The 16,981-nt window shown below is 40.6% G+C and overlaps 1 protein-coding gene across 1 annotated transcript in view; it reads right to left on the bottom strand.

The window, feature by feature from the left end:
- The window catches only part of LOC122788060 (low-density lipoprotein receptor-related protein 2-like), a 1,238,079-nt gene that overhangs the window by 642,787 nt on the left and 578,311 nt on the right, over positions 1 to 16,981 (bottom strand). The window contains exons 39-40 of the mRNA XM_044054982.1: positions 4,591 to 4,779; positions 2,350 to 3,270 (exon numbers count right to left, since the gene is read on the bottom strand). Of these exons, the coding sequence (XP_043910917.1) occupies positions 2,350 to 3,270; positions 4,591 to 4,779 (1,110 nt within the window). The remainder of the gene's footprint in view (positions 1 to 2,349; positions 3,271 to 4,590; positions 4,780 to 16,981) is intronic.

Here is a 16,981-nt window from a genome sequence, read left to right as displayed (position 1 = left end):
CCTCTCTCCCCCACAACCTTCCCTCAGGAAATATCACCAGATTTAACTCCCCCTACTATCACTGGGGAACAGGTCCTTAATGCTCTCTCTAAGACCAAGAACACTGCATCAGTGGACCCAGACAATATCTCAGGATGCCTTCTAAATAGAATGAAACATGACGTATCAGTGCCTCTGCAATTACTATTTAACTATAGCCTCCAAACAGGCTTCGTGCCTCATGAATGGAGAAAGGCAACAGTCATCCCTATGCACAGAGGTGGGCCATCTACAGATCCTGGAAATTACAGACCCATAGGTCTCACTAGTCATATATGTAAAGCCATGTTAAAAATTATCATAGAGATGATTAATGGAGCTATAGTAAACCTCCAGACACTGGACACAAACAAGTTTGGTTTCGTCAAGGGCAGATCATGCATACTCAACTTGGTGGGCTTCTTTGAGAAGGTCACCAAAGCAATGGATGTGGGCAAAATCATTCACACTGCCTACCTTGAACTGGCCAAGGCATTTGACACAATACTCCACTCAGGCATTGTTGACAAACTCAAGAGGTTAGGTACAAACCCGTATGTCACCCAGTGGATAGCCAACTGGCTCACAGACAGGACCCAGGAAATTAGAATTGGGGAGTCCACCTCTAGAAAGAAGCCAGTCACAAGTGGAGTCTCTCAGGGATCAGTCCTTGAACCGCTCCTTTTTGGCATTTACTTCTCAGAAGTCAAGGCCAATGTCAGTGTTCTCTGGCTGACTACATTTTTAGATGATTGCAAATTAGGAGTTGTCATTGAATCTCACACTGACACAAATGTTCTCCAAGATGGGCTGACACAGACAAACCACTGCTGTCAGAGTCATGGACTAAAACTAAATGCCAAGAAATGTATAATAGTATCCTTTGAGAAGTCATCCATCCCTGGTAAATATCATAGACAGCATACCCTTTAGAGTTGATCCAGTAGTCAGAGACTTAGGGGCACCCATATATAGTCATCCATCACGTGCCTACAGTGATGAGGAAATCATTCTGTGTTGAGCAACTTATAACAAAGGTATGGCATCTAAGTCCAAGGAAGTCATTCTTCCACCATATTCAGCATTCATCAGACCTATCAGTACAATGCCCCCTTTGGTATGTACCTAACCAGGCATAGCTAACAATTGGAATGTCCACAGAGGTTCCTCACTAAAAGAATATAGGCTGTAAGTAAAATGTCCTGTGCAGACCACCTCAAGACCCTATCCCTGTATTCTGTCTCCTACAGGCTTTTGAGGGGAGATCTATGCCTTGCATACAGGGTGTTGTCAGATCCCACTCTGAAGGACCTCCTGCATATCCACAAAACAAACAGTACCAGAATTACCCATTCTAATGACTTAAACTTGCCTGTGATATAAATAGGATCTATTGGAGAGATAGGTATGTATCCCACAGACTACCCCATCTATGGAAAAGGTTCCCATCCATGTGAAGCAGAGTTCCTCCCAATCTAATTCAAGTGCAACTTGAACAAGTGGATGGGAAAACAGAAATTCATCCCTGGTTTGGCACCTATGTCTGTAATAGACAGAGGTAACATTTAAATGGTTCATCTCCCAGGCCCATGCTTACACTTATCAAGGGTATCAGGAGTTGTCAGAGATTTGGGATGCATGGCTAGGCTTAAAAAAGCCCTTTTGTTCATTAGCCTAGTAAACACATATGAACCTATGAACTTATGAACAAAGACACCATCTTGAGCATCTGAAACATGGACATGAATGCTTTCAGGTAAGTAAACACCACTAAGCAATATGACAATGTTGTACAAATGTATTTTGGAATATTAAAATAATATTCATACTAAATATATTATAAATAAGTCATGATCAAAATAATTGGTTCAAAAAAGTCAATAATGCCAACCCCAATTAAATGATATACACACTGAAAAGTAGTTTGGAGAGTATTTTATTACTTACTGACATCTGCTGGTGTTTATGTTGTTCTGTTTTATCTAGTTCAAAAAACAAAAGGAGGAGAAGGCAGCATATGTGCTAGTTGAAGAAAATACGGAATGGGTTTACTCACATCACTGTGTTGATATACTATTTGCACAGCAGGTTGCATGAATAGTTATGTATTTATTAATGTTTTACAGTGAATGTCAACTTAGGTAAATGCACAACTATGTCAGCCTACTGCACTGCTATTTCAGTATCAGTCATTTTTGAAAATAAGGACTACTTTTTCTGCAGGATATAAAATCCATATTGTAGAAAAATCACAGTTTTGCTTTGGGTCTGATATATTTGAGCTCTGTTTTTCAGTAGCAAAAGGGTTACTGTAAGACATGCAGAACTTACCTGAAGCCACAAGGACAGGGTGGTTCATTTGATTGGTGTAGTCGACATAGTAGATTTTGCCTTGCCTATTCCATGAGCTTTCTGTAAAATAGATCCGTTTATCAGCATAGTCAAAATCGACAGCCATTGTGATGTAGGATGTTGAAATAGATGGAAAAGGAAGGTTGTGATCCTCAGGATCCAAACGAATGCTGCTAACTGTGTAGTCTGTGGTATAAAGAAGGAAGTCTTCTAAAGAATAGCCACAAGAATAGCCATTGCTTAAGATTGTTCCATGAGCACATCCGCACTTGGCAGGCTGCAATCCAGGTACGGCAAAACAAAATTGCTGGCAGCGTCCGTTCCCTTCCAAGCAAGGGTTAAAGTCAAGAAGGTTAGCAGATAAAGGCTGTACATGACCGTCAAACACCTTCACATCTTGCAGGTTTTCTACGTTATCTCGTATCACTTCTGGTGTCTCAGTGTTTCCTGGTTGTTTACTTGTTTGGAAGACCTTCTTTAGGTTTTTGTCCACCCAAATCATGTAATTACCAAAGATGGCTATACCATATGGTGTAGGATATCGGGAACCATATCTCACTATTTGTCTTCCGGATCCATCATGATGCATGGTTGAAATCATATCCAGACTATCATCTGTCCAGTATAGGTAGTCAGTGGTATAGTCTACCACAAGACCTCGAGGGGTCAAGATACTTTCAGAAGCTAGGATTGTTCTGTTTGTGCCATCCATAAAAGCTCGCTCAATCTTTGGTTTCTGCCCATAGTCTGTCCAGAATATGTACCTTAAGCGTGGACTGACTGCAATATCATGTGGCCTGTCTTCTGTGGATTTCAGAAGGACAAGCCTATAAGTGGTGTTTACACGGAGCACTTCAATATAAGTTTGTGTGTCAAAAGCATTTGTGAAGTACAGATTACCTGTAGGAAAAGGATATAAAAACATGGGTTATTATCTAGCAGAATACTCCTAGGAATATAAATGAAATAACTTAGCAGCTTATTTAGTGGTCCATAACACTAATGGGCAGTGAAATGTCTATAATATTAGATTAGTACTAGGCTAGCTGCCCTTGGGAGCCATTTTAAACCTAGTCAATTATCCCCTGTGAGATTCAAGCCCTGTACCTTGTGTTTGTAAGACAAACACCTCAACCATTAGGCCAGCCTCCCAACCCTCAGCAGCAGCAACAGAATTCTTTGAAGTATAACACTGAAGGTTAAGGCTAAGAACCTGTAATATGTTTCATCTTGCAGTCCTGGGTTTGATTCCCTCACGTTTCTCACTCTAGAGTGTACTACTCTGACACAATTATGTTGGTAAAGCAATGCTCCTGGGGTTCCCTTGAAAAGAAGTCAACATAATGTGTTGTAACTGTCTCAAATGCCCAAGTTATGGCCAGTGCTGTATCCTTAAACCACTAAGAGGTGCAATGAAATAAACTGATCTGCCATATTTAGATAATAAAATGGTTAATTTCTTGGCATAAAAGGGTTAAAAAAATTGTAAAATTATGAAACAGAGATTTAATGCATTGTCAAGTATCAAAGCATAGTTCAAAAAATGGCCACTTTTTTTTCTTAAATTTTTATAAAATCAAAATTATCTAAGCAACTTCTTTAACTCTATCTGTAAACAGGTCCTTCACTGTATTGACACTTACTTCTCTTGTTTGATTTGTCCTCATGTTACACAGGACAGGTTCTTTATTTTTTTTAAGAAACATCTTTATTGAATTATCACTTATGACATAGGCATTCATACAGTTATATAAATTAAAACAATATTAACATATTTTCAGTTGCAAACATTATATGTCACATATAATCTATACAGTCATTGTCAATTGAACATTAAATAGCTCATTTAATTCCTGCATTCAGTTCCTACCTTCTCTTAAACCTCTTTCTTCTTCTAAACATTATTTTACATGTACTGTTTCCACAATTCTCATTTATTTCTACGTAATTTGCTCCTGCCCTTTTCTAAAGATCCCACTTTCAGTTCTTCTGTCTCTGTTACTATATTCAATACTTTTAGCACAGTTGGTTTAGACTTTGATTTCTATGTTCTAGTAATTGCTTTTTTGGCAGTATTAGTGTTTTACTACATATACATACCCTAGAAAGATGGTGTAATCAGCCTGTGGGTGGAAATTAGTAACGTTCTAAGTTGACAAACATTATCTAGAAAACATGCCACCCTGGCAATGATAAAAGGCTGCTTGTCAGCATTCTTACCTGCCACCCAGTCCATAGCAATTCCATTAATCCCATTAATACCAATCCCAGTTGATACAAGGGATTCATACTCTGATCCATCTGTTTTCACTCGGCGAATACCAGAATAGAAGCTGTAGCCAACATAACTATCTGCCCAGTAAACAAATCCAGAAGGAACATGAACATCCACTTTAACAGCATAACGATCTAAGCGAAAAAAAAATCAAGCAGTTAGCTACTTGCATGCTTTCAGCCTTGGAATCAAAAATAACTATAATAATAATAATAATAATAATAAAAGCACTGTAAAAAAGTTTAAACTTCTGCTGTGAAAGTTAACTGATTAAACACCGATTTATTTAAAATTAATGGTACATGTTGGTGTTTACAAAGTGCCTTTCATTACTTTTACTGATTTGCTTTTTGTTATTTAATAAACTAAGCACAATTTAAATTTCACACATATTTTCAGAGATAATGACAGCTTAATTTAAGTGTGTGTGTGTGTGTGTGTGTGTGTGTGTGTGTGTGTGTGTGCACGCGTGTATGTTATGTACACATTAAATGGTTAAATAGTGTATATATGTATTTGTATATTTTGGATGTAAAATATGTCCTCCAACTGCAGTTGCATGCCCTAAAGCAGCTATGAAATATTAGGCGGGGAAATATTTTACATCAAATTTACAAACAATAATAATAAAACAAATGCAAACCAATTTAACAGCCCATTTTCTAACTGAAATAAGGCCCTCCAGGGTGGGCATTATAGGTTCATACATTCATAGTTTGGTACTAGGCTATCGGCCCTAGGGCCTATACAAGCCTAGCCATAACAATTCCCTGGCTATTTCTTCCCATAAGATTTACTTTCCTGGACCCTGTCTAGCAGGACGACTGACATGATCCCCGAGGTGAATGTCCTATCTCCCATCCAATCGTCAAGGTAAGTTTTGAAGAGGGCCAAAGAGGCGCTCTGCTTAACATGTATGGGCAGTCTATTCCAGAGTATAGGGAGTCTCTGGGTCAGGAACCTATCCCTCCAGCATGTTTTGTTCATTGTGATGACAAGGTTTAGATCCCTGGAGCGTGTGGTTATGAGGGATTGGGATTTCTTTAAGTGTAGCATGTCTAAGAGCTCTGGGTTTGACATGGCCTTGTATGTTAAGCAGAGATCGCCTCTGAGTAGATGATATGTAACAGAGTATAGCTGGAGGTTTTTAGAAAGTCAGCATAGGGTATCTGCTTTAGGCCTATGAGGTATTTCTGCGGCCTTTTCAGTTGTTGTAGATGTTTTTAGAGGTACATACCAAACGGGGAGATGTATTTTATAATAGGTCTAATGAGGGAAAGGTACAGTGGGACAATGACCTCCTTTTTTCTGGATGAAAAGCCCTTAGTGATGAGGTGTGCCACATAGAAGGATTTTCTGACTGTTGTGGCAATGTGGTTATTGAAGGTGAGACCACTGTCCACCTGTGTCCCTAAGTCTCTTATCACACTTTTGATGTTTAGTGTACTGCCACCTACGTGGGTACATTCACGGATACATGTTTTTTCCCAAAGGGGATAACTATACATTTCTTGGCATTGAGCTTGAGCCCATGGCTCTGGCACCAAGCATCTGTTTCTGTAAAGCCCTTTTGCAGAATATCCACATCATTTGGGGATTCAATAATGGCTCCCAGTTTGCAGTCATCTGCGAACCTTTTTAGCCAGAGTCCCTTAATGTTGGCCTGTACATCAGAGAAGTAGATGCCAAACAGCAGCGGTTTCAGGACTGAACCCGGAGGTACTCCACTTGTCACTTGTCTGGAGCTGGATTTGGAGTATGCTACTTTTACAGTGTGGGTTCTGTCAGTCAAGCCAGTTGGCAGCCCATCGAGTGACATAGGGATTTAATGCCCAGCTTAGTACGTTTATGTATGATTCCAGAGTGGGGGATGGTGTCGAACGCCTTGGTGAGGTCCAGATAGGCTGTGTGGACCACCTTACCCTTGTCCACAGCTCTGGAGACTGATTAGAAGAAGCCAATCAGGTTCAGGTGACAAGATCGGTCCTTCACAAACCCAAACTGGGTGGGGTCCAGTGTTTGAAGGTTGCCAATGTCTTTGTTTATAAGTTCCATGATAATACGTTCCATGGCCTTGCAGATCAGGCTCATCAGACTGATGAGATGGTAGTTCCCAGGATCCAAGGTGGATCCCCCTTGTGGAGTGAGATAACTGTAGCTGTGCGCCACTCAGTGGGCACAAAGCCTGAGGTGAGGCTATGATTAACCATGACACTTAGGTGAGGTGCTAGTTAATTTTGTAGTTCATGTAGTACACAACCTGGGATGTCGCCTGGTCCCATGGATGCTGTATTCTTAGCTTTGGAGAGTGCGGTTTTTACCTGTGTGGCCGTTATTACTGGAATTTGGCAATCTTTCAGTATTGAGATGGGCCCTTCAGGGGGTGAGAGTTGGCACTGAATTGATCTACCAGGATATTGGCAATATCCTTGGGATCAGTATATTTAATGCCATTCTGTTGCAGCTTAGAGCAGATCTGAGCATTGCCATTTAGATTCTTGACATAGCTATATAATGCCTTGTGGTTGTCTTTGGAATCTTTGGCAATTTTATTGTCGTAACTAGCTTTGAAGGGCAAATAGAGAACCTTTTGAGAGTGGAGAAGGCTGACTTCAGCATCATAACACACCTGGGTTGTCCTTTATTTCCTCAGTAATGTCCACCCTGTTGGGCATTATTGCTTGCTGGCTGAGCTACATGGAGGTTTTGTGTAATAAAATACACTGTCACCTAACTAAGGAAGCAGCCATTTGGTCCCATATCATGTGATTTCAAGATCTTGCTAACATGCTTCAGGCATTTTCAAATCTAGGTGCTTAAGATTTCCTTCTCTCTTCCCCCCCTTGGCTGACCTGGTGTGACTTAGTTTGAACTCTACAGTTCCCTACAAAAAGGTGTCTACAGGACTGCAATCAGTGTCTCTCAGCATTTAAACAGATTGAACTCTACAGTTCCCTACAAAACGGTGTCTACAGGACTGCAATCAGTGTCTCTCAACACTTAAACAGATTGAACTCTACAGTTCCCTACAAAACGGTGTCTACAGGACTGCAATCAGTGTCTCTCGACATTTAAACAGATTGAACTCTACAGTTCCCTACAAAACGGTGTCTACAGGACTGCAATCAGTGTCTCTCAACATTTAAACAGATTGAACTCTACAGTTCCCTACAAAACGGTGTCTACATGACTGCAATCAGTGTCTCTCAACATTTAAACAGAGTAGGTTACACACAAAAAGCATTTGTTAAGATTTTACTTACAGTGCTTTGTAATTAAGCAGGTCACCATATTGGTCAGCCATAGGGCTCTTTGTTTCTACTTGAGTGGTTGCCTCCTTCCCCTGTAACTGAAGTAAATTGACTCTTACATTAAGAGCTGTAATACTTACCTTATAGCTTTAGGGCACCTTAGGAAACCTTGTAAACTGCAATAGCCCCGCTACGTTTGCCCTCGCTCGGGCTCTCTTCGCTCCCCTCCCTGCCCCCAATTTCCTCCCGCCCCCAGTACCTCTAAATTTATAGTACTATAGCCACTCCCTCACTTTCTAGATCCTATCTGCTTTCATCTGGGATAATTCCACCCACCCCCATTCTACTACCTACATTGTAATGGCACCTATTAGCTTTCATCTGGCATTCTCCCATCCCCCTTCCAGTACCTTTACCTCACCACTCTATCTTCTGGTGTTGCATCACCAGGTAAAACAGTTCCTTCACTCACTAGCTGAATCACATATAATGATATACTCCTCTTTACTACCCCTCTTGTTCACACCATACCTCCTTACCTTATATGAAAACCAGTTTCTCACGGGATTTCAGGTCCCAAAAGGCCATACTATCACCCCAGATGTAAATCCTTCCACATTCAACCATACTTACAGTACCAGATCCTATCCAACATCTTGTTCAGTCTATCAACATCTCAACCCCAGGCACATTAGCTCTAGATCCAAACACTACCACAAACTAATAAACAAATTCCTGAAGTTCATCACCAAGTATAGACTCAATCTAATACTTGGTGGTGATATTCACCCCAACCCTGGCCCACTCACTTCAGATACACATACCCCCTCTACTTGTAATCTAAGCTACAAACCTACAATTAATAGGCCAACTAACTCTCTCCTAGTCTGTCATCTCAATATTAGAAGCATTAATAACAAGGTACATGAATTGCATGCACTTCTGGATGTCCACTCCCTGAGATTCTCTGTTTATCTGAAACCTGGTTAAAACCTAACACTAAAGACAATGAAGTGTTACCACCTGGGTACAACATACACAGGCTGGATCATGCTTCGAGGAAGGGGGGTGGGGTAGCTGTACTCTATAAATCTAAGTTGAATGTCACCATAGATGTAATACAACCTCCTCAGATTAATAACTCAGAGATTCTTGCCACCAAATTGCAACTTAATAAAAATAAATGCATTAATATCATCTGTATGTACATTCCCCCAGGTAACAATATATCTACATTTGAAGATATCCTGCACTGGCTATCATGTTACTACCCCCAAGAAACCCTACTACTTGGAGACTTTAACATAGACTGGGGCACCTGTTCCTTAGAATCCCCAACCACCCATATTAACCTGCATGCATTTACACAAATCATATCCACCCCTACCAGGATAGGTAAACCCAACCAAAAAGAAAGTATACTTGACTGGGTACTCATAAACAGTCACCCCCAACTGTACACCTCTGGTACCCTCCTTAATGGCCTAAGCGATCACCTTCTCACATATGTAATTAAGCACAAAACCATTAATTCCCAACAACCCTTACTCAGAAAGCTTAGAAACAATAAAAACTTTGACCCTGACAAATTCCAATAAGAACTAAACTCATGTAATTGGTCTATTCTAAAACACCCCCCCTTAGAGGAAGCAGTAGCATACTTTAACAACAAATTCCTTGAGATCCTTGATTTGCATGCACCTGTTCGTTCAAAGAGAACCAAGGCAAAAACTGCACCATGGCTTTCTATAAAGTCTAAACTCAAAATTACCCTTAGAAACAAAGCATAGGCTTTATGGCGTTCTTCTAAAGACCCTCAAGATCACATTAAATACAGGAAATCCAGGAACGAAACCAAAAAATCAATTTTACAAGACAAAAAACAATACTACTGTAATTTACAGACAGTAAACCAAAATAACCCTCAGAAGTTTTGGGCAGGTTTAAATAATCTACTACATCCTGGACAAACTTCAACTCCAATCCCTGCTACTACTATTGATAAAACCCCTGAAGATGTTTCTGATAGTTTTAACCAATTCTTTACTGAGACAATTCAAGCCCTAGCTAGCCAACTACCTCCTAGCTCCCCTGGTCCTGAAAGTAGCACCCCTAGAAACCTACTTGCGTTCAGCTTCCAACCAGTCGCCACTTCACTTATCTGTACCTTGATCAAAAAATTAAAACCCACTACACTTTCTGCTGATCAACTCCCTGCCGAGTACCTACAAAAATCAGCTGATGCTATTGCTTACCCCATCTAAATACTAATCAATAGTACCATAATAGAAGCTAAAATTCCCACCATCTGGAAAATATCCTATGTAATCCCACTTCACAAAGGAGGCAGCTCTACTGAATTCTCCAATTATAGGCCAATAGCTATACTCTCTCCACTTCCAAAAATTATGGAAAAATGTATTCATAGACAACTCATGCACCACCTAATCCAAAATCGCCTTATGGCAGACACTCAGCATGGCTTCCGTTCTCATCACAGCACTACTTCAGCCCTCCTAGCCTTTACTAACACCATAAACCATAACACAACAATAATTATATATCCTCAGCCCTCTTTTTGGATCTTTCCAAGGCATTTGATATGGTTGATCACCAACTTTTAATCCACACCCTGCAAACATTCTGTCTAGATACTGGAGCCCTCCAGTGGTTTCAATCCTACCTGAATGGTCGACAGCAGGCTGTCCTCTGGCAGAACAAACTCTCTAACCTTCTACCTAACACCCTCGGAGTACCACAAGGCTCTATACTAGGGCCCTTGCTGTTCTCCATCTTCATTAACGACCTTTATACTGTCATCCCAAAAGTCAGCTGTATCCAATATGCTGATGACTCTACTCTGATTTGCTCAGCCACATCTCCAGTAGAGTTATGGTCAGCTACCCAGACCACCTTTAATACAATAGAAAACTGGCTTTCTGAACATCGTCTGATCCTAAATCCCAAAAAACTAAAATGCTGTTATTTTCACCAACACGTAGGTCTACCACTTTCACCTTTACCATAAAATCAAATGATGGCACAATAATCTCCCCGACCCATCTAAAAAACTATTAGGTGTCATCATAGACAATAATCTAAAATTTGACCTGCATGTTAACCAAACTATCAAAACCATCAATAAAAAACTAGGGTCACTTTACAGAATAAAAGCCTTCCTAACCCCTCCAGCTAAAATTGCCATAGCTCACTCTCACCTTTTTTCAACCCTTCTGTATGCATCCCCTCTACTCTCGAATTTGAACAAGACTGTCCTTAACAAACTCTCAATTTGCTACAACCACATTGCCAGGTTTGCCACTGGGCTGCCTTTTAGGACACATCATTGCATCAATCTAAATCAGCTTGGGTGGCTTGAACTACCCAGCCTAATCCAGTATAACCAACTGATTATGGCCTATAAAATCCTCTATAATCCGGACAATATTCCTGCACTTAAAAATATTATCACCCCCTGTAACAATCCTAGACCACTTCGATCCTCTAACAAACTATTAATTCAGACTAGCAAAATTAATAACACAGCCGGGGATTCTCTTTGCAAACTCTGTAAGTAGATCCTGGAACTCTCTTCCAGCTGATATTACCTTACTTTCCACCTTAGGTCAATTTAAAACTAGACTCAAACAACATTTGTCACTTAACTGGCTATGTCACTGTATCAAGCCTGGCTAACTCTCTCTAGAATGTGTAAAAATATGTTAACCAGTTTACTGTGTAATTTAATTTAATCCTGACTTGTGCTCAGGATTAACTGTTACCTGTGGAACTTGTTTAACTTGCTTACTTATGTAATCTCTGTAAATAGTCTGTTTGTAATATGTAATGCTGGTATTATGTAATGCTGTATCTGCTTACCCTTGGAGCTTTTCTCCCCGGGCCTCCGCTGAAAATGGACATGCATCCAGTTGGACTATCCCAGTCAACAAATGTAAAATAAAAATAAAATAAAATAAAAATACCAAACTTGCAATCACAATCACTCAAACAAGAAACTGGGGCTAAGATACACTTCTAATAACAAATTGAAGACTGGACAAAGTAACACTGCCCTAAAGAGATTGATGTCCTGGGTAAATCTGGATCCTTATAGTGTAATCAGAACTGATAAGTGGATCTGTTTCCATCCATCCATCCATCCATCCATCCATCCATCCATCCATCCATCCATCCATCCATCCATCCACCCATCCATTTTCTAAACACCTCCTCCTGAAGAGGGTCACAGTTGTAGCAAGACAAGCATGACTGACTAATCCCCAGCCCCAGTCCTGGGGATCTTCAGATGTTCACAGGTCATCCAAGAGATATAGTCTTGCCAGACTGTCCAGGGTACCCAGAGAACATCCTCACTATTTACCAAACCATCTCAACCGGCTCCTTTAAATCCAGAGGAGCAGCAGATTTACTCCAAGATCCTCCAGGATAATTGAGTTTCTCATGTTGTCATGGAGACTGAGTTCAGTTACCCTTGAATGGAACCAAATTTCTGCTGCTGGTGTTCTTGATGATACCCTATTAGTCACTACCCAATGTTAATGACCATAAATGAGGATAGGGAGACTGGAAAACTGAGGGCTTCATCCTAGGGTTTAGCACCTGCCCTACCACCATGGTCTGGTACAGTATATGAAGTGCTGCCACCCTTCTACTCTCACTTATTAATACCTCCACTTAAGGTATCTACTCTCTCTTCACCTGTACAAAGCAACCTACTCTCTTCTGGGAAAGAACCATTCTCTCTGATTTGGAGGTACTGATTCTTTTCCCAACATCTTCACATCTAGCAGTGAATCACCAGAGATCACATGAGATCAAGAGAACATCATCATCATCATCTGCAAACAACTAAGACATAGTCATATGCTGGTAATTCAGATGGTCTCCAAACATTGGTTACACGTTGATATGCTGTCCATAAAAATCAGAAACAGAAGGAAAGAGCAGATGCATCCTTGAGAGAGTCCCATGCCCACATGGAAAGAATTTCACTTAACAAGAAAACTCACAACTTTGAATTAGGGAGTAAAAACAGGTAACAATGAGTTTGTGGTCACTTGGTTTTCCTCCATAATTTCAAACTGTGAAGTCTTTGGTTGTTGGTGCTTGGTGAGAGGAAATGTTCCTGTTTTTAGTTTTTTGAATTTCCCTTAAGACCAAGAATACATACCCAGACTCCTCCCATCTCTGATATCCATGCAGGGACAAAGACTTCATTCACTTATCTAGGGCAAAGGCTGGAAACTGCTCTGCTACTTGAGAATAAGAGGCTCAACTATCAGACCGAGTCATGTTCTAGCACCCTGGCATAGGCATTCCCAGGAAGGCTAAAGAGTCTGAACCCCTGTAAATGGAACAAAACCTTAAGGTCAGTGTCTGTCCACCCTTGGTAATGACTACCAACCTCTCCTGAGTCACTAGATGACTTGCTAAAATGTGATAATCTCAATGTCATTAGACATGATCTCACCAAACGCCTCTGACACTCGGGCATTCATCCTGACAACAGCTTTAGCTTGTTACTGTTGGCACTTCTTGGTCATATCTGCCCTCCTCCCCAACCAGCACTGCATGAAAGGCCCCCTTTTACCTGATGGCTCATTGCTGATGTTCACCAGCAGGTCTTAAGTCTACCTCCACGGCAAGCACCAGTCACCTTTTGACCACAGCTTCTTGCAGCATGTAAACTACTGAGGGCTTGTGAGTGTCCATTAAAAATTTTACTCTGTCCTCATCTGGGAAAAGAGAGGAGTTCTTATAAAGCAGAGAGCTGAACTCTTCTCAGAGGATCAATTAACTATTGCCACTCAGAAGTGGTTAAGTGCTTTCAGAGCACTTTCATTACATGTTTGGAATTCCCAGCTCTGTCCAGCCACAGTCCTATCTGTCTGACCCAACTCACCACCATGTGATGATCAGCTGACTGCTCAGCACCTCTCTTCATGTGAGTATCCAGAAAATAAAGCCTCAAGCCTGATGACACAGCTACAAAGTCATTCATTAACATTTGTCCCAAGGTGCTCTCGTACAAGGTACACTTATGAAGAACCTTGTGTTTGAACATGGTGTTTGTTATAGACAATCCATCATTTTATCATTGGTCATTTATCATTGAGGTTAGAGCCAAACCTTGCAATCATGCACCACCAGGTATTTCTGTCATTCCCAACACTAGTATTAAAGTTATCCCCCTATATGAGCAATAAAATCACTGCAGAGGACTACAGAGTCAGTAGGTGGCTCCCTAACAAGCACCACACATGTGGGCAGAACTACACACTCAGTAGGTGTCACCGTAATAAGCATTGCTCTCACAGCCCCCAGGATCAAATATTCTTAATAGCTGTCAGATGTATATATGCATAAGCAGTTAGGATTTTTCTTTCTGTAATTTGCAGCTACACTGAGGAGGATATCTTCACATCCACTAATATACTCTTTTACTATATGGCACCCGCCCAGAGATTTGTAGGTCACCACACATCCACCTGGGGCCTTGTCTGAGGAACTTATCCAGAGCAGAACAAAAACTTCCTCTGTTGAAGAAGTCTGGTTCCAGAATTATTGCAATGTGTAGACATAAAACCAACTCTGTTTGTAAAGTTGGTACTTTTCAACTTCCCACACAAGTTCCAGCTCCTTCCTCATAGGGAGGTGACCATCCATTTCCCATGAGCTGCTTCCATTGTCAGGGTTTAGTCTGTCCTAAACTGTCCTACCTCTGCCTGACACACACACAGCTGACACTGAACCAAACTCTCACCCTTAATCAAGTTCATGTCACTAGAACACAACTTCTGTCAAATGTAAATACTCTGAAAATGTTTTTCAGAAAGTATTTTCAGCAAACTTGAGTAAATATTACTTTACAGAGCTATTCGGGGAGCACCCCCTGAATTTAAATATACCACCTCTGAAGATGACCAACAGTAGAAAAAAAGTGAGAATTTTCTACTATAACTGAAAGTATTTTCAGAGAAACATTTTTGCCGAATCATCATTCCACCAAAATGCCATCTGCACAATGATTGCCTCCCCTTCATCTTGCAGGTGGCAAACTGACATGCACCTTCTTAGTTACATAGATTACCTGGTCACCAGTCCATTTACAATATCACACCCAGGCCAGTACCTGTTCTGAGTGAGGTTAACATTCTTTACATGGTCCTGAATCATGGGAGTCAAAATATTTGGATCGCTGTATATCTGATCTCATCTTTTAGATAAATTTGACAAAATCATTTATACCAGAATCACAGAGTTACCAAAATACAACACTAAGGACGTAAGCAGCTCCATCCCAGGAGGGATCTACACTATTTTATATATATATATATATATTTTTGTTTTGTTTTTTTGCCCCCCCAACTGCTGACATGTAGTCTTCACAGCAATCTCCCATTCATTCCCCATCACCAGGGTGAGTCCACTCATGTCACCGTCATCATCCAGGCAGCCATGAGGGGATTCTATGTTTTGTACTCTAACCCTACTCCTGGTGACTGACATGTGTGGTTCCAAAGGTGAGTGGCTACATTGCTTTCCCCATGTTGACATACATACATATCCCATGATACTGCATGGGTCTGGCTCATCAGAACTGACCGTATGTTCCCGCATCATACAGTGCATGACATTCACCTCCTAATACAGTAGGTACTGATTCTGTAGTGAGCTGGACCACATACCCCACCCCCTGGATAGACAAGCCAGCAATGGCCTCAATCCCGTCAATCACCAGCTCCTGTAGTGCCTAGTCACTAGTCACTAGTCAATACAATCCACAATTATCACCCAGATAACCATTGGACAATTTAACATAAAACATGAAAACCAAATTACTAATCTATGCTGCATTTAACCCCCAAAATTTAAATGGATGAAACCATGGATTACTCAGAACCTGTGCTCTTACCGAACCTTTGCTAAAATCACATATGAATACAATTCAAGCACATACTCCTAACCACTACACAATATGCAAAACACACCAAGATTAATATTTGGGGGAGCTCTATACTCTTACTGAATGAAGCCTAGACTACAAAATTATAGATGCTTCTTCTAGCACAGATGAATATTTCTCGAACTGGCTTATTACTTACATAAGTCTCCCCATTAAAATCATCATTACTATTGCCACAGTGTATTACTCCCCTCCAGGCTCACAGGCAGACTTTAGAAACATAATTCAAACCATACCAACGTATACACGATAAAAAACATCTCTGCATTCCAGGTTACTTAAATACTAGCTTCCTAGGCAACAAGCAAAAATTACCTAGTCTACCCTCTCTCAGATATTAATCTCTACTGAGTAATTGGGTCTATATTGGATGCTCGAACTTACAAAAGTTTGAGTGTCATATGGTCAACACCATATGATCGAACTTTTGAAAGTTTGAACGTTTTAACGGAGATCTCTGTACGGTGCGGAATAGGAAGATTTCTCTTTTTTGCACTGTACTGCGATCTCGGAGTTGGTATATACCATGTGGGGGGGGTGCAGGGGGGCTTTTTCCCCTGCTTAAAATGTTCAGGTAGGTTATTTGTGTTGTTTATTTTTTTTTGGATGTTTGAACTTTTAAAAGTTCGATCCTTTGATGTCGACCATATGACACTCGAACTTTTAAATGTTTGAGCATCCAAAATAGACCCGAGTAATCCAATAATTTACCAGGCCCAGCCCTCACAGTCAAATGATGCTCTTCTATACATCCTCATAACCAACCAACTTTCTCAAATAAATTGATTCCTATCCAGCCACTAACATTAGTGATCACCACTCCGTTTCTTTTACTTGTTCACTAAAGAAAAGCTAAACCTCCACCTGTTCTTCATCACATACAGAAAAACTCCCACAAGGCTCTGCTCTAACCCCCATCTCTTTTAGTATGTTAATTAGTTTTGTATCTCCTGACCTCAAAGAACCTAACCACATGCTTTATACCAGTGACCATGCATTCTTTCACTTCACCTCAGATGATAATATTTGTGCATCTACCACTCCAAACCATTCTCCACAAACTACATCCAAGGTTAATGGACCAACAGCTTTCAAAGA

Source organism: Protopterus annectens, chromosome 13.part0, assembly GCF_019279795.1.
Source record: "Protopterus annectens isolate FY-2018-M chromosome 13.part0, PAN1.0, whole genome shotgun sequence".
In the NCBI taxonomy this organism is placed as follows: Eukaryota; Metazoa; Chordata; order Ceratodontiformes; family Protopteridae; genus Protopterus; species Protopterus annectens.
Note: the sequence above shows the minus strand (reverse complement) of the source record. Positions and strands in the feature narration are given on the sequence as shown.